The 19,038-nt window shown below is 34.2% G+C and overlaps 1 protein-coding gene across 1 annotated transcript; it reads right to left on the bottom strand.

Moving 5' to 3' along the window:
* Window positions 1-3,833: 3,833 nt before the first annotated feature.
* On the bottom strand, window positions 3,834-18,805 carry LOC133179823 (CDC42 small effector protein 2-like). The gene is made up of 5 exons (XM_061314502.1): window positions 18,688-18,805; window positions 6,551-6,853; window positions 6,254-6,355; window positions 5,788-5,895; window positions 3,834-4,942 (listed from the first exon to the last, which is right to left on the bottom strand). The coding sequence occupies exons 2-4, from the start codon at window positions 6,608-6,610 to the stop codon at window positions 5,788-5,790; spliced, it is 270 nt and encodes an 89-aa protein (XP_061170486.1). The 5' UTR covers window positions 6,611-6,853; window positions 18,688-18,805; the 3' UTR covers window positions 3,834-4,942.
* Between the last annotated feature and the right edge of the window lie 233 nt (window positions 18,806-19,038).

Genomic DNA, 19,038 nt, shown 5'->3' with positions numbered 1-19,038 from the left:
GACAAGGAGCTCACGGCGGGTGTGACCGGTCGGCAAGGGATGCTCACTCCTCCATGACACCTGATCCCACCTCTGTTGCTTTAGAGGTCCGTGTTTGCTCTGCTCCTGATTTATATTGCTTAATGGACTTTTGAGCTTGAATACTGTTCGTTAAATCCATATATTTCATTACATCATAATTTATTAGTGGTGGATCTAATGACTGCGTGTTCTCTGTTTTCAAAGCACCCTGAGCGCTTATTAGGGCGATACGGCATACATTTTATTAACCTAGGCGAAGGACCTTTCCTCTTGACCAAATATGTACATAGATCTAAACCAGCAAATACACAAGGATAAAGGATTAAAACCAGGGTGTAATTTGTAGACTAAATACCAGACATCCTGGAGTTTCATTGACCTTCTGAAAAGAAAGAGAACTTACGGGAATTACTGACATTTTCTTAATAAGCGGCTATTTTGCACCGCTAAGTAAGCTGAAATGAAATATGAAGATAACAAATAGTAATCAAGCTCAAAAGTCTAATGAGACAATATAAATTGGGAGCAGTGCAAACACGGAATCTCTAAAAACATCAGAGGCGGGAACCGTGGGATCAGGTGCCATGGAGGAGTAAGCATCTCCTGTCGACCGGTCACACCCGCCGTGTGCTCATTGTCATGATCCAAACACAATCCAGTGTTTAAATAATGGCCTAACAATTAGTATGAAAAACGTCAGTCAGCATATAACTTAATAACAGATTGTATTTGCTGACAAAGCCATTGTATCGACCATAAAACTTACGAAATGATGATTTAAACGAGACTGTTCAATAAATCAGAGGGATGATTAACCTAATAAGTTACATGTATATGCCTTCAGTTTTTTTTCGAGAAATGCATAAACAATGCAAAATGGTTCTCTTGATAAAATACATTAAATTTATTGTAGTCAGAATTGCAATATTACTCTAGCAATAAGAAAGACTTCAACTTCTGACAAATATAAACATGATAATTGTAACTTTGTAATTACTGTAACAGGAAAAAATATACAATGTAACTATTCATATATATCACGTCGTCTATACATGTATAATAACAGGCATCTAATCAAGCATGCTACAGGTCATCTCAAATGACACTTCCACAAGACGCCTACAGTCTCCTCTAAAAGTTTTGCTACTGTATAATAAATTAAGATACAAATATTTGTTTTCAAACAATACATCTTCAAAAATTCTTGACTTTAGCCATCAAAAACATTAAATAACAGTTATTTGAAAAATCTACATACCAAAATATATGCTTACCAAGAAAAATACACAAAATGTAATGTGATTTTTTCATTGGATAATATATTAACTAATGTAAAATGTCTGAGAGAATTTGCATATACCATTTGTTAAAATATTTTACAATAATATGTCCAAAGTAGCTCTCATTTTCAAATCTGGATCACCCCTAACAAGTAAATAAGGTGTTAAAAATCATTATTTGACAAAGAGGCATTTTTTGGCATTTTGTGTACACATGTGAAATTATTTTTAAATTTATGAAATTGACAAAGTTGCCCAAAGCTGGATATAGAGAAAAATCTAGGTTACAAAACATGAGGTCAATCACATAATATTTCATGAAGCTTTGCAGGGTGAGAGATTACAATAAATTCAATCAGTGTAAAAAATTGAAACTTCTTTGACGGAAAAATATGAGCTTGGCAAGAACCAGTTAATTTGCTTATACAGTCAAACCCCTTTATCTCCAACTCGATGGGACAGAGAAAAAACTTTGAGTTCAACTGTAGCATATTGTGTCAAGTATGTCACAGGGGAAAATACTGAATGAAAAAATCTTATACATATGGCTTTCTAAACATTTAACTAAACAATTTTAGGAATTTCTTCAGTGGCTTTCTTTGGCTTCATCAGAATTACCAATGATTCTTAATTTTGAGAAGAGGATTAACTGGGGGGAGGAGGTTATGGATATTGTGACTAGTATTCACAGTTTGCTGAAAAGAAAAAAATGAATTGGAATTCAAACTTCCATCTATGGACACTTAAAGAACATGCATGATTATTTAATTAACAATCTACCAGTATAATTTTAACTAAGCCAGTAATCAATCAATGACTAAATTACCCCCCCCCCCCCTTAAATTAAACAATGGATTTACAAGTGATTATTTATACATTACATATTTCCCTGTGCAGTCATTGTTATCACTTTCCAAATTCATTTAATAAATGTATCATATATTTCACTTTGGACAATATCAACATTTTAATATTGTATACAAGGCAATTTTCGTCCCTGTTTTATTTTCATCCCTATCGCCCTTCTCACAAGAGGGCAAATTTAAAACGGGGCGAATTCAAAGAAAACAGTACTGTAGTATCTCTCTAGTAAAACTGTGTTTAGGTGAATTTAAAACTGGGCAAATTACTTTCAAGCATGCAAGGGCAAAAATAGCCCTGTATACAGTACAAGTTTGGATTTCAGGTTTGCTATACATAGCATATTTCCTTAATATCAATAACACTGCTTGGTATATTTCCCTACTTTTAACAACACTGCTTGGTTCTTTTAGCAAAGATATTTATACATGTTTGGAACAATTTGCAAAACAACTAAATATGTATATAACTGTATACTGTCTTGCTCTGGAACAATTAAGATTTATAACATATATATGTAGAAAATTGTGCATCCTATAACACTTAATCTCATTAACCAATCAAAATCATTGATACAAATGTATAGGATACAATCAACCAATGAAAACTGTTAATGGCATTATTTCAAATGATCTATTGTATGTATGACGATATCATTGTGTAGTTATCTGTCTGTAAATCCATTGATAAAAATTTCATAAAGACATGAGTCCCTGACTAGATATGATGTTATAACTTGTATACAAGAGCAGGAAAAAAATAAACAAAATAAAGTTGAAACTTGCGCCTGTAATGTGTATCATTACGAAAATGAAAGAGGTGTTTAACCTTTAACCTTTGATTCCTTCATATGACTTGGAGCCCTTTATGTTCTTAAAGCTCAGATGAGGTTAAAATTGTGATATAACATACCCCTTCCCCCATCTTCAAACTCTGGACAAAAAATAATGATTCTGATATTTTCAAAATGATATTGAGAATTAAAATCTATTCCATTATCTGATGAGTATCCTTATATTATGATAATGGTTGTAAAATCTCCATCGAAATTCTATACTCTTAGCAATTCTGCATAAATCATATACTGTAAACCAACTTTTATTTGCGTGCGAGAAATATTCGTGAGTTTCGCGACCTACTTTAACTGGCGAATATTTATTGCCGCGAGCCATTTATTTTGCTTTGTATTTGTAGAGAATGTTTCCTCAGTTGCGAAAATTAATCGTCACGGACTGATTTCAAACCGACGAATCGCGAATAAAAGTTGACGCGAATAATAGTTGGTTTACAGTAACTACATGTTTCAGAAGCACTTTCAGGACAATCCATTTGATAGCAGAATAATAGGGAAGCACAAGCTGATATAACAATTTGAATATTATCATTGAGCAACTGCCCTTCGTGGAAAGTATGATAACATTATCACTGATTATACTGTCAGTCATGAATTTAAAGGAAGATACTAACTCTGATAAAAGTTATTTTACAGTCAAAAATACACTTCTTAAAATAATTATATTCATTAACCAGTACGTTGAAATGTCATAGGCATATCTACAATATATAAATATATGTAAACTTCTTAACTGTTAAATAAATCATTGTATAGTTTAAATTACCCAAATCATTGAAGACTAGATTTCACAATAAAAAATCAACTTAAAAGAAGTCTCCAAATTTAAACTTTGATTTATGGCAATAATTTTATAAGACATAAATATAGTGAGACATTACTGTAAAGAAGCTATTTAAGCCAAAATTTGGCTTCTTAATGTTGTACACTGAAAATATTCCACTTTCACATTTATTTGTTCAACACAGAATGAATTCCTAATTTGATCACACAGACCTTTATATTGTGGAATGATTTTAAATTAGTCGGGGCAAATTTTCATGGATTGCTTAAATAATCAGCTTTGTAGGAACCTAGCTTCATAAATGAATGTCATGTTATAAGACATTAATGATCAACTATATTTCAATATTTCTTAGGTTTTTTTTATGTTATCCATGAAATCCACAAAAATTAGACCCCACCAAAATATTCCCAAGTCTAACTGCCAGAAATTCTTCTAACTATCAAATTATGCAATGACAAAGATTTAGGGCCAAAAGTGAAAAACTCGGAAAAATATCCTTTAAGTTCATTGTCAGACAAGCTCCAGATCTTATAAATACATGTATACTGTGACAAAAACTAAGAAAAGCACCTCTTATGGAATCTTTATAATTACACATCTGTATATCATTACATAGAAAAAGTACAGTATAACGCGTAATAAAATAGAAAAATGTAACACCAGCTCATACTCACTGACAACAATATATTAACAAGTCTATTTTGTTTTCCCCTATACATTCTAATTCAGATATTACATTCATTTGGCAATATGTATACCAATAAAAGAAAAATTTTGGCAATCTTATCCAAACTATCTCATCCCAAAGAATATTGTCAGAAAATGATAGGGATAATCATAATGAACATCATGTCTTTACAAACACAAGGGAAATAATTTAAACCCAATGCTAACCAATGGAAGGCATCCTTTCAAATAAATCACTGTTTTCATCCAATAGAAAACTTTCTTGCAACACATTTCCAACCAATGAAAATCATTCTTTCTGTTTGAATTACGTCAGTTTTTCTTTGCACCATACAAGAATGTTTAACCATACATTGCATCACTTCCTTTGGCCTTACATATCCACATTCTCTTTTATGATGAGATCACAGATGAACTATATACAGGAAAATGAAAAGCCTGACTGTTTAACATCTGAAAATATAAACAAGAAAAACTGCATTTTATCACAGCCTATGGAAATTTCTTTTGTTTCTCTGTACAATAATAAACAGTTACAGTATTAAATGAATCCAATTTACCTTAAGCCTGAGGTGACATTACCAAAGAAACTTAACTTTATACACTTATAAATTTAAATTTACATGTATCTACAATGGCTTACTTTAAAAATGGTTATCATGGGTCCAGTGGGCTCGCTTAATCAAAATAATTGGTCCAAAGTGAAAATCAGTGAGTCCAAATTTTGTTTCACTTAGAACATATATGTTTAACAATTTTCAATTAAAACTAGGAAAACTCTTTCTTCAAATAGATTGTCTCCCCTCCTCCTTATTCTAAAGAACAATTTTTTCATTAGTTCTCATTTTTCATGACTTTTCTCCCTAGCCAGGAAAACGTTGTAAGCCATTTGTTTTTCAAGTCATGATCATCTTAATTTTCTCAGTTTTCATATTGTCTTATTCAGGTAATCATATTCTTTGAATCAACTGGATCAGTTTTCATCTTGCCCTCTTTATTTCTTATATATGATGTCACTGATGCCCTACCATTTCAAATCATATTTATTCACCCTTCTTTGGGAATATGATTTTTGAATTCTTTAATCTGCTATCCTGATGTCCAACATCATTCTATCTCCCACTAATCACTAATGTCTTGCATGATTGTACCTTATTGGTTAATGCACTATGAGTCAACTAATGATATTTCTACATTATTTATTGCATTTTGTGACTTGGAATGTCCCAGGTGTTTAGAACTGAATGTTCTAGATGTTTACAGAAATTAGACCACTGATTTTCCTTCCTGTTACATACCTATGTATTTCTCCTTGCTGGGAGGTCTATAACATTTAGATGTTCATTAACGGGTGATACATGATCATATCCACCCTTGGAACTCATCTGGTTTTGCATGGAAGCAAGCTGAAGTAAAATGAAGAAAGTCTTCAATATTCTATGATTAGTGTTGCACTTGTCTTATGTTTTCTTTCTCTCTCCACTGTCAGACTTTCTCTCTCTCCACTTTCAGACTTTCCCTCTCTCTCCACTTACACTACTGTTTTCTCTCTCCACTTTCAGACTCTCTCTCCACTTACACAGACGTGTTTGGAGGCCACTTCCCCTGACCCTATATGGCCTGGGTGTCTGAAGTCTCTCTCTCTTTCTCCACTTACACAGATGTTTTGTTTGAAGGTCACTTCCCCTGACCCTATATGGCCTGTGTATCTGAAGTATGTTGGATTTCCTATCATCTCTCCCCCCATCTCTCTCTCCTACTTACACAGACGTTTTGTTTAGAGGCCACCTCCCCTGACCCTATATGGCCTGTGTGTCTGAAGTCTGTTGGATTTCCTATCATGGTGGCATCAATTCTTCGTCGCCTCTTCTTGGAAAGAAAAGAAACAAAATTGCAATAGTTTGGTGAAAAAAAGAGGGAAAAAAATCAAGAAGCAGGCAAGAAGAAAAGTGGATATTTAAAATCCTGAAATGTGCCTATTATTAGGCACTTGCAATTGAAAAATGAAATATAAATTAAAAATTCGGGATCCACCTTCACTTTAAAAAAAAAAATCCTCACCGTGGGCTGAGGTTGTTCTGCAATACAGCAAGTCATCAAAGAAAACAATCCATCCCCCATATTGTATTGGCTGGGATCTAAAGACTAAGGACTCTGATGTCAACTGCTACACTTTCTGTAGATTCTCTCCCTTTCTACTGATAATGAATGACACTGGGATGTTCCACTTGGACCTTAATTCTTAGTTGGCAAACTTTTACAAAAATTTTCAAATGGAAATGTGAACAGCATTATGGGAATGTTACCATGGTGATGAGATCACTCTGAGATTAAAGTTTAGCTTCCATTTTGTTCTGAATGGACCTGTAAAATAAATAAAAATATCTTATGCTTTAATCAGTATTAAAATTAAACACACGTGACATTTACATACCTACATACCTAAGGCAGAGATCATTTTCCACTCCTACCCCCCCACAACTTCCTTATAAACTTTGTATCCTATCACTCATTAGTACATCTAGTAACCAATTTTTTTTAATACGGTATACACACTTATTGACTAAGTATTTTAGTGCTTTCCACACATCTCACTTCTAAGTAGACAGTACCTATGTTGCCCAAATTTTGGATGACTGTCGAACACTGCATATCCTTGAGTGTAACAACTGCACAAACATACATGTATACTGACCTCTTACAGTAGACCAGTTATAACTGGAAATGAGTTAGGATGAACAGTGAAGCTGTTGTCAAGTTGTTTTATCAATAAACACATTACAGTGAAAAATTACAAAATTTCTAATATTTTTAGTCAAACTGTATTAAAAAATTATACAAACAAAAAAAAAAGATCAACAAATATATATTTCATCATAGTTGAAAAAAAGGTATCCAGGCAAGGTTCATGTTTATTATGAAAATTAAATTCATATTTTGTATTTTAGTCCCTCAAAAGACCAACTTTTTTTTCACTTTATGAAATAACGTCCTTTCTTTCAAACAGATCACATCTCACTTAGATATTTATAATTTATTCCAAATAACATTGGTATACATTACATGTTCCTGCATAAAAGGGAAGTTTTAAGAATTTGACTTGTCATTTTATTTTACTTTCTATGCATGGAGCCAATCATAAGACCTTTCAAAAATATTAAATTTACATGATTTTCATGAGTTGAAAACATCATATCAAGAAGCAGGAAAGTAAAATTTGATACACTTGACACTTAAGTTCAATCTACATTTTATGACTAAATTAATCAAAATGATTTTTACAAAAATATCCAGAGTTATTGTTCCTTGCTGAGGTATGGACAACATTAAATGCAGAGATAACATATTACCTCAGAAATAAAATAATGAGCTTTGTTTTAATCTCCAATTTAATTGAAATCATGTAAAGTGCATTTTTTTTTAATTTTTTTTAATTTTTACTATACACATGCAAAAAGCCTACTACATGTAGGTTTTGGGGGGGGGGGGGGGATCAATCATTGCATAGATATGCTAGTGTCATAATACGTATCATTTACAAATAGGCAAAGAAAATAATGCATACAAAATCAGCTAACATATATATATATATATATATATATATATATATATATATATATATATATATATATATATATATATATATATATATATGTATGTATGTATATATATATATATACATATATATATATATATATATATATATATATATATATATATATATATATATATATATATATATATATAAGCCAACCAGGAAACAAAATTTATATGAAAATTGAAAATAGGAAATTATATGTCAATCCTGCCTATATATCTTTATGGTAATTTCAAATTAATACAATAAAGTTACAAAGTATCAAAGAGTGAATTTCAAATTTTAATATTGCTTCTGCATAGTTTGAAAGCACCTGCAAATTCTTTGGAAGCTTTGAAATAAAAAAAAAAGGCTAAATAGCATAAGAGTTTTCATAGTAAAAACTTTATAACGAAACTACTAGCTTTTTCTCAAAACAGCCTGATCCTCCACACAGATAAAATATATTCTGCCATATGTTATGCTGTGGGACGCAGGGGGAATTTTTTTTAATTTTACAGTGATTTCTGACAGATAACACAATATACAGATCATAGACTCTCCTACAAATTTCATTCATCTAGCAAAATTGGAATTTTTCCTTTGTAGTTTATATATCATGTACTAAGTATGTTCTTTTTAATAACTGATTGTAAAAATTAAGTCAGACAGTCATGGTTTTTTTATATAACTATCTACATTGTAATATCCTTATAATCTGATTTTCTTTTTCATGACATGCAATGTAATTTTCAATTTGATATTTTACTCTTTTTTTAGACTTTGAAGCAATTGTTTGTTAATTAATAAAGGGAAAATGAAAATAAAATCATTTTAAATAATTTTTCAGATATTGAAACATGTGCATCAACATGATCAATATTTACATTTAATATCCTGTACTTAACACTTAGATGTGAATCCATCTGTTTAACACGATGGAAGGCAAAGTAGGTACAAACCATAGTTAGGGCAGCTACATGTTCATTATGATCAACATCATCAAGTTTTATGTATGTCAGTAAAATTGCATGTTTAAATGTCAATGTATGTATATAAGTACAATATTTATTTGGGGTCAAAATCAAATACAAAAACAGTTTGCAACTCATCATACAATTATATCCAATGCACACATTTCCACATACCATTGTTCCAAGCTTTAAATAACATATTTTTTCCCATCATTTTTTCTGAAACAATTAAGTGAAAGTATAGGATTTTTCTTTTTAATATGCTTAAATAAATAAGTACTCCAATAGAAATCTTATTTGTTGGGCATTTCAGACTAGAAATTACATGTTAGACCATGCAGACTAACAATTTTTTACTATGCTTATAAGTACTCCAATAGAATTCTTATCTGTTGAGCAATTCAGACTAGAAATAACAGACCATGTAAACTAACAATAAACATTTCTTACATTTAACATTGGTAACATCCTTCCCGATCTCATTCTGTACACACATGGACACCAGCTCAAACACACAATGTACAATACTAACACTTAAGACTTCCCCTATATGACTAACATTTCCTGGTATAAACTTGGATTACAATAACACTTGGACAGTTTACCAAGTTCATAGATTTTATGAGAACACATTTCCAGGGATACTCTGAAAAATCCATAAATAGATATTTTTAGTCCCCTACCGGTGAAACCGGAGGGGACTATAGGTTTCCTCTGAGTCTGTCCGTCCGTCTGTCTGTCTGTCTGTCCGTCTGTCTGTCCCTCTGTCTGTCTGTCAGTCTGTCCCACTTGGTTTTCCGCACTTTTTTCCTAAACGCTTGCAGATATTGAGCTGATTTTTGGTATGTGAGTGTATCTTGATGAGTTACAGATCAAGTTTGCATTTTGTTCCGCTTCATTGATTTTTGACGGAATTACGGCCTTTTCAATTTTTACGGGTTTTCCGCAATTTTCTTCTAAACGCTTGTAGATATTGAGCTGATTTTTGGTATGTGGCTTTACCTTGATTAGTTACAGATCAAGTTTGCATTTCGTCCCGCTTCATTAATTTTTGACGGAATTATGGCATTTTCAATTCTTAACGGGAACCAGATTACACTTGCCGGTAGGGGACTAGTATTGCTAATGCAATACTCTCAGAATGCTTGTTATGATTGGTTACCTGAGTCATCTGTAAAAAAACAAGGATTCTGAGAGTATTGCATTAGCAATACTAGTCCCCTACCGGCAAGTGTAATCTGGTTCCCGTTAAAAATTGAAAAGGCCATAATTCCGTCAAAAATCAATGAAGCGGGACGAAATGCAAACTTGGTCTATAACTAATCAAGGTAAAGTCACATACCAAAAATCAGCTCAATATCTGAAAGCGTTTAGAAGAAAATTGTGGAAAACCCTTAAAAATTGAAAAGGCCATAATTCCGTCAAAAATCAATGAAGCGGAACAAAATGCAAACTTGATCTGTAACTCATCAAGATACACTTACATACCAAAATTCAGCTCAATATCTGCAAGCGTGTAGAAGAAAAGTGCGGAAAACTAAGTGGGACAGACTGACAGACAGACAGAGGGACAGACAGACAGACGGACGGACAGACTCAGAGGAAACCTATAGTCCCCTCCGGTTTCACCAGTAGGGGACTGAAAAAAATCCTGATTATATTGTTACTTAATGTTATTATTAATACACCTTGTATTAGGACAGAAAATTGTAAAATTATAAAAGTAGAATAATGTCAATTAAATTTTTTAATAAATAAATACTTTAAAATAATATGTATATCCTTCAGTTAGCGCTGATCTGGTTTTATATGTATAATAGGTCCTCAGAGATAATTTAAGTGCTAAGCCCTTTTCATGACAGAATAATCTAGATTAAGGGCATCAGGACTTAGCACTCTCATGTTACTGCATCAGTCATCAATACCTGGGGATAATCTAGTGCTAGAGCATCTGCCATCATTACAAGAAGACAGTCTAGTGCTAGGGCATCTGCCATCATTACAAGGAGATAGTCTAGTGCTAGGGCATCTGCCATCATTACAAGGAGACAGTCTAGTGCTAGGGCATCTGCCATGGGTACCAGGAGGAAGTTTAGTGCTAGGGCTTAATTGACCCCTTTTTGGTACAGGGTCCTGTACCCTTTCAATTGGGAATTTAAAATTGACATATTTTTTTTAGTGAACAATAGAGACAGAATGTAGGCTTCTCCTCCATGCATATCTTTATATAAGCTCAAAATATTCAAGATCATTGATAAAATTACTGAAAAATTCAAACTGCTTGTCAGTTGGAAATTTTTATCTTAATTTTGGGAAAAAAGAGTCAATTGGGACAGGGTCCTTTTACCAGACCTGCATGCAAAGGATATTAATTAAGCCCTGATGCTTGGACACCTGCAATCAATACAAGGAGGTAGTCTACTGCTAGGACACCTGTCATCAATACAAAGAGGTAGTCTAATGCTAGGACACCTGCCAACAATACAAGGAGGTAGTCTAATGCTAGGACACCTGCCATCAATACAAGGAGGTAGTCTAACGCTAGGACACCTGCCATCAATACAAGGAGGTAGTCTAACACTAGGACACCTGCCATCAATACAAGGAGGTAGTCTAATGCTAGGGCATCTGTCATCAATACAAGGAGGTAGTCTACTGCTAGGGCATCTGTCATCAATACAAGGAGGTAGTCTACTGCTAGGGCATCTGTCATCAATACAACAGGTAGTCTACTGCTAGGGCATCTGTCATCAATACAAGAGGTAGTCTAATGCTAGGGCACCTGCCATCAAAAAAGGAGGTAGTCTAATGCTAGGGCACCTGCCATCAATACAAGATGGTAGTCTAATGCTAGGGCACCTGTCATCAATACAAGAGGTAGTCTAATGCTAGGACACCTGTCATCAATACAAGGAGGTAGTCTAATGCTAGGACACCTGCCAACAATACAAGAGGTAGTCTAATGCTAGGACACCTGTCATCAATACAAGGAGGTAGTCTAATGCTAGGGCACCTGTCATCAATACAAGAGGTAGTCTAATGCTAGGACATCTGCCATCAATACAAGGATGTAGTCTAATGCTAGGGCACCTGCCATCAAAACAAGAGGTAGTCTAATGCTAGGACACCTGCCATCAATACAAGGAGGTAGTCTAATGCTAGGACTTCTGCCATCAATACAAGGAGGTAGTCTAATGCTAGGACATCTGCCATCAATACAAGGAAGTAGTCTACTGATAGGAAACCTGTCATCAATACAAGGACGTAGTCTAATGCAAAGACACTTGCCATCAATACAAGGAGGTAGTCTAATGCTAGGACACCTGCCATCAATAGTCTAATGCTAGGACACCTGCCATCAATACAAGGAGGTAGTCTAATGCTAGGACACCTGCCATCAATACAAGGAGGTAGTCTAATGCAAGGACACCTGCCATCAATAGTCTAATGCTAGGACACCTGCCATCAATAGTCTAATGCTAGGACACCTGCCATCAATACAAGGAGGTAGTCTAATGCTAGGACACCTGCCATCAATAGTCTAATGCTAGGACACCTGTCATCAACACAAGGATGTAGTCTAATGCTAGGACACCTGCCACCAATACAAGGAGGTAGTCTACTGCTAGGACACCTGTCATCAATACAAGGACATAGTCTAATGCTAGGACACCTGCCATCAATACAAGTAGGTAGTCTTATGCTAGGACACCTGCCATCAATAGTCTAATGCTAGGACACCTGCCATCAATACAAGGAGGTAGTCTTATGCTAGGACACCTACTATCAATACGAGGAGGTAGTCTAATGCTAGGACGCCTGTCATCAATACAAGGATGTAGTCTAATGCTAGGACACCTGCCATCAATACAAGGAGGTAGTCTAATGCAAGGACACCTGCCTGCCATCAATACAAGGAGATAGTCTACTGCTAGGACACCTGTCATCAATACAAGGAGGTAGTCTAATGCAAGGACACCTGCCATCAATACAAGGAGGTAGTCTAATGCTAGGACACCTGTCATCAATACAAGGAGGTAGTCTAAAGCTAGGGCACCTGCCATCAATACAAGGAGGTAGTCCAGGGTTCTCCATGAGCTGTTTTACTGTGACGGCCCGGACACAGTAAAATTTTCCCCGACACAATAACGATTCAAATTTTATGCGTGCGACACAGTAAAAATTTTGCGACACAGTAAGATCTGTGATAATCAGGACATAAATTCTTTCTAACTGAAATTTTATTCAAACAAATCTACCGTCTTGCAATTTTTAAGGCAGAGCACTCAATTATCTCTTAATTAGGGCACTTTGTCATGCTTCACCATGCATATCTCCTAGATCCTCGCTGGACTTTACGCATGAAGGAACAAAGACAAATAATTTGTTTTCACACTTCCATGTAACTGTATAACTGCTAGTTGCATTTTTAAATATTATTTAAAAATTAAAAATTTATTACAAATATATGTCTTTATACTTCAGAACCACGTCTCTAGAATTATGTTAGCACTGTGAGTCAAACATCGTTATGGTACCGTAATTATTTCACTGATGTAAATGCACTGTTGAAGAATTTAAAGGCACCCCCAAAATGTATTTTACTATTCTAAAGTTTCTTTTTTAAGATTCGTATAAAATCACAGCAAATTTACTTTTAATGTGGGGAAGTAGATCGATTTTATCGACCAGAATTTCCTCTGCTCTTCAGAGCATGTGTAAAATATGAAGTTACATATACATTGAATATACAAAAATATCAAGGTTTGATATAAACGTACAACTTGTAGACAGTGATACAAGTATATTATTTAAGTTTTTTTAAAATCATACTTATTTTTTTAAGTTGTGTGTTGGGGGGGGGGGGGGGGGGTTACAGTTGGTTTGTCTTATAGTACATTGTATGTACATTATTATATGGAAAAATTCTAATTGTTTTAAATAACCATTCCATTCATTTATTTTTTATTAATATGTACGATCATACCATTTGTATAACGAATTGGTGATTCAAAAAAGTTGTGTGTGTGTGTGTTTTTGTAATTATAATGAATAGTGGTTTGGTTGTGAATTTGATCGCAGAAATACCGCAAATATTAGTAGTTTACATAAAGTCTGCAACACAGTAAAATTTCAAATGATGGAGAACCCTGTAGTCTAATGCTAGGACACCTGCCATCAATACAAGGAGGTAGTCTAATGCTAGGACACCTGCCAACAGTAGCAGGGATAGTCTAGTGCTAGGGCACCTAATGTCAATCCCAGAGGATAGTCTAGTGCTTGTGCATTTGCCATCAATACCAGGAAAGAGTCTAGTTCTAGTGCTGGGGCACCTGCCATCAGTCCCAGAGGATAGTCCAGTGCTAAGGCACCTGTCATAAGTACCAGGGATTGTCTAATTTTAAGGGGCACCTGCCAACAATATAAGGGGAATATCTAACTAGTGGTAGGCAGGGTTGTCCCTAAGAATTAAAATAGCAGGGGACATTAGAAGAGTAGAAGGGGATCTGGGGTTCCTCTGCTAACAGGGGATTGAGGAGGAATACCAAAGTAACCGGGGGATTATGTCATTATAGGTGGGGAAATTCCCCGGCCCCCGGGTCTTAGGGACAACCCTGGGTAGAGCACCTACTGTCAGTCTATTAGGATAGTCTAGACAGATGGACGGACAACATACATCTTACCATTGCATTTTAAGCTCTTTTGGACTCTGACCAGTACAGCTAAAAACTAATATTACGCCACACCGAACTGGCAGGAGTCTACATGTATTTATCAATTATCAGGTACTTAGACATGTTAGACATGAAATTTAATTCAATGAATGAATATTATAGCTACCTTAACAGCACAAAAATCACTACAAAAATAAATGTCTTCCCATTTATTTTATTAACATTATCAGCTAGACATTTCAAATAACTGTAAAATAAACTAAAAACCTGAATTTACAACATGTTCAATCCTCTACATCTACATGATCTACAAGAATTTTGTCATATTGTCAAGATCACTGAGTCCAATAAAATCCACACATTCCCACAACTACCTGTAATGTACTATAATCAATCAACCCACACATCCCCACAACTACCTGTAATGTACTATAATCAATCAACCCACACATCCCCACAACTACCTGTAATGTACTATAATCAATCAACCCACACATCCCCACAACTACCTGTAATGTACTATAATCAATCAACTTAAAATGTTAAAGACAATGAACTCTGTACCCACACTAAACGATTTAAATGACTCCTACTTTGTCAACAATATGCTGTTAAATCATAAATCTTGAACTTTATATCTATTATAGAGGAAGAATCATTTCACTTAAAAATTTTATAGTACTGTGCAATCAAATTTCCTAGCAAGGTTACGTATGATTTTTGTCTGATAATACATTTTTTTCTGATTATATCTTAAACAAAACATGAGCACCGATATGTGCAACTTTACGTTAAAAAAGAAGATCAGCTGCAAAAAGATTTCAATGCACATGTACAATTTTGAAGGAAAAGCCATTGCCTCAATCTGCACTTTTTTTTTGATCTGGCATTTTATTCAGAAATCATGGATATCAAATACCGAAAGAAAGTTGTTATTAAAATTCCAATCCAGAAAACACCCACACGTGGTGAAGCTTATAGGCCTAAGAAAAATATTTGTTTGTTTACAGTTACCCCACCAAATAGTTACATCTCACAGGAAATGGTTATATATGACACTCCATCTATTACATCACTATACTAGTAATTATGGTAATACTGTGGAAAGGGCTGTGAAATCATTTTTGTTCGGGGGGGGGGGGGGGGGGGGGGGGGAGATCAATGTTCCTGGATCTTGTGGGTCATCCTTACCCACAAATTTACATTCTCACAAACAACAACTTTGTCAGTGTATTTGTTGACAGTATACAGACCACAAACGAGTAAAATTTTGGTTGCACACAAACTGACAAATGGTTTGACAGTATGTAACTACAGTCAAACCTTGTTATCTGGAACTCAATGGGACCTAGGAAAAACTTACGAGATATCCAAGAATTTGATATACCAAGGACATTTTTTTTAAATAGAAAGAGTGATTGGGACTTCTTGATGACTTTGACATTTCCATGGTATTTGAGATCAACTGTAAGTAAACACGGAAACATACGCTGATATCAATGACATCAAGTCAGGACTCTACATTAACTTTTTTCCCTACTTGTCCCTTTGAACAAGTGTCCAAGACATTTACTTGTCCGAACTTCAACCTCAGTTGTCCGAAAAATTTTTCAATAAAGATCTAATACTGTCAACATAAAAACTAAAATAAAGCCCTTTAGATGTGCTTCATCGATTCATGGTGTTATTGATAAATACAACAAATGTATAAAACAAAATTTCACCTAGACTTCTTGTCCTGACAACATAAATGTTCACATCTTCACAAGTGAAACTGTCAACATCAAACAGAATCCAAACTTCCTAACGATGTAAGTTCCATGCCTTTGCAGTAGTATGCAATTAGTGAACTTCAATCCTGATCGAGTGTGAACTCAATTACATAGCAATGCATATCAGGATCAAAGTTTGGTTTTTATGTAATGTTTCCGTCATTAAACTACCGATAAACTTTCAACAGTCATTCTTTTTATTATTTGGAGACTTCTGTCCATTAAAATGTACTTGTCCAATTGGATGAGTGATTGGACAAGTGTCCAGAAATACATACTTGTCCTTACTTTTTTTTCACTGGTACCAGACAAGCATTAATGTCAAGTCCTGCAAGTAATTTTCAGTCTAGTAAAATATTAGTTTTACCATGATTTAACTGTTTTTTATCCAGAAACTCTACAGTCTTGTCAACATTCAATATATAATAACAACAAAACATTTTTATTTAACTTGACTTTGTATTATAAAACTGAATGCCTTTAAAACTTGGATCTTGCACTTAATACATTGTATTTGTTTCATTGTTTTGAAAAAATGCTTTGGTAAAAAGAAGTATGCAAGCATTTCACTGATCAGAAATACTACTCTTTTAAGATAATTTAAGATAAATTTGTTCAACCAACATTTTGCCAAAACTTCAATTGAAAAACAAAAACAATTATTACAAGGAATGAAAATTTGAGACTGTTTAAGAAGTGCCCAAGTTGCATACCAATAATTGCAACACCAATGGGTTTTTTTTCATCTGTAACAGTTGTTCAGTAAGAAAGATTTTAATATTTTTTATTCCAGATAATGTGTGCTCAACAAATTGTTTGACTTTTCATCATGTTCATAGACAATTGTAAAATGGGGCCTTTTGGGGGGGGTGGGGGGGGGGGGAGGGGGCTTTATTTAAATTGTATACATGTATTGTCTAACCATGCTTATGGGTCTTGAAAATTAGTCTAATTAAATTTTGACCTGTATTTCTAATGTACAACAATTACATGTACATGCCAAGCAAAATAAGCTTATTGTATAGATAATTATTTCTGATCACTGTGAAGTACAGGCTTGTGTATGTATTCTCTATACAGATTAATTCTAAATTCACGTACAACTTCTTCAAAAAGATCATCATTATGCTCCTTGACACGTTCATGTAGTAAACAACTTAGCATGGTTACACAATGATGTCAAATTGCACTAACAAAAGTGTTATTTAAAAGCTACCTCTCTTCTTGGAAACGTCCAGATTATCAAGATTATGACAACACCTACATAGAATGTGTGTGTGTGGCTTTTTTTTTTAAATATTAAATGATATAGTCCAGTTTAATGAAAGAGTTCATTCTCTGTGTTCACTGGCAATGTAGCAATGTACATGATGTAAATCGTACAGTTACCAAAACAATCCAGAAAGTTCCAAATATCAACATGGCATTTGAAAATGAGAATAAAGTGTGGAGAAAATGTTATTTTTTTTTTCTTTCTATGTATCATATTTTTGTTGTAGATGGCATATATAAGTTTAAAAGTTTGCTATGATTATAATCATCATGATCATGATAATTTGGTGTTTATTTTCAGTGCAACTCCTTTTGTATTCTTCAAAATTTGTCTAGAGTGGATCTGCTCAGATTTGCTTCATTGCAGCTATACAGCTAATTATTCTAACTGTAATGAGCGCTTATTCCGAGACACAGTTCCATTTCTCTTAAACTAGGTACCGGTGACCACCTACCTGATTGGTGGAAGAACTTTTATTTAATTAATAAGTGTCGTTAACATTAAATGGTTAAGGTATAAGCTTCGTGTATTTGAGACCCAGATAAAAGGACACTTTCATGAAGAAACATGTCTTACATAATAAACCCCATCCCACGCAAGTATACAAAATACCTATGGGAAACCTGAGTAGAATTTTGTAGATCCGCCCATATATTTTTACACCGGCATTTTCCCACAACTCCTTTAAAACATTCGCCTAGCTTTTTTAAAGTAGCAATTTTTAAAGGGCGTGTATTAAACTAAACAATACACACAAGCTTAACTGACCCAATAACTGGACTGACGAGATAGGAATGAGTCAACCTGCTTTCAAACCGCTATTACCCAAAATGGCGACATAGAGCACCACCTTTCCTCTGCCTTTTGAGTCTGACAGATGATCTCCCTTACAACTACCGTAAACTTCATGAATTGAAAATGGCTTACCTTAACTTTTACTCACTGGAGAGGGAAATAATCTGTTATCGAGGTAGATCACGAGAAACGACAAAAGGAAATATTCAGATTATTACCCCGGAAATAGGAACAAGTTGAGAGAGTTCAGGACCGCTTATATCAACGAATCAGTGTCTGCTTGCACTCGGCCAACCTTACAGGCAGGTTACGGAATCTGCCGAAGATTTATATATAAGCAAAATTTTATGTTTTTACTAAAACATTATACAAATAGTAACTAACATTTAAGAAAAAAAAGTTTTTAAATGGATATATATTGAACAAAACAAAATAAACGTTCATCAGGTCATTACACTAAATATCAGGTCATTACACTAATTT

This window comes from Saccostrea echinata, unplaced genomic scaffold (genome assembly GCF_033153115.1).
Source record: "Saccostrea echinata isolate AGI-Se365-2 ecotype Australia unplaced genomic scaffold, CSIRO_AGI_Sech_v1 ptg000005l, whole genome shotgun sequence".
Taxonomy (NCBI): Eukaryota; Metazoa; Mollusca; class Bivalvia; order Ostreida; family Ostreidae; genus Saccostrea; species Saccostrea echinata.
This window is presented reverse-complemented; position numbering and strand designations above follow the sequence as displayed.

Coding starts and splice junctions, on each gene's coding strand:
- LOC133179823 (XM_061314502.1), bottom strand. CDS start 6,610: ATGGGGGATGGATTGTTTTCTTTGATGACTTGCTGTATTGCAGAACAA. Junction 6,356..6,550: donor CAGAACAACCTCAGCCCACG/GTGAGGATTTTT, acceptor CTTTCCAAGAAG/AGGCGACGAAGAATTGATGC. Junction 5,896..6,253: donor CCTCTAAACAAAACGTCTGT/GTAAGTAGGAGA, acceptor ATTTTACTTCAG/CTTGCTTCCATGCAAAACCA.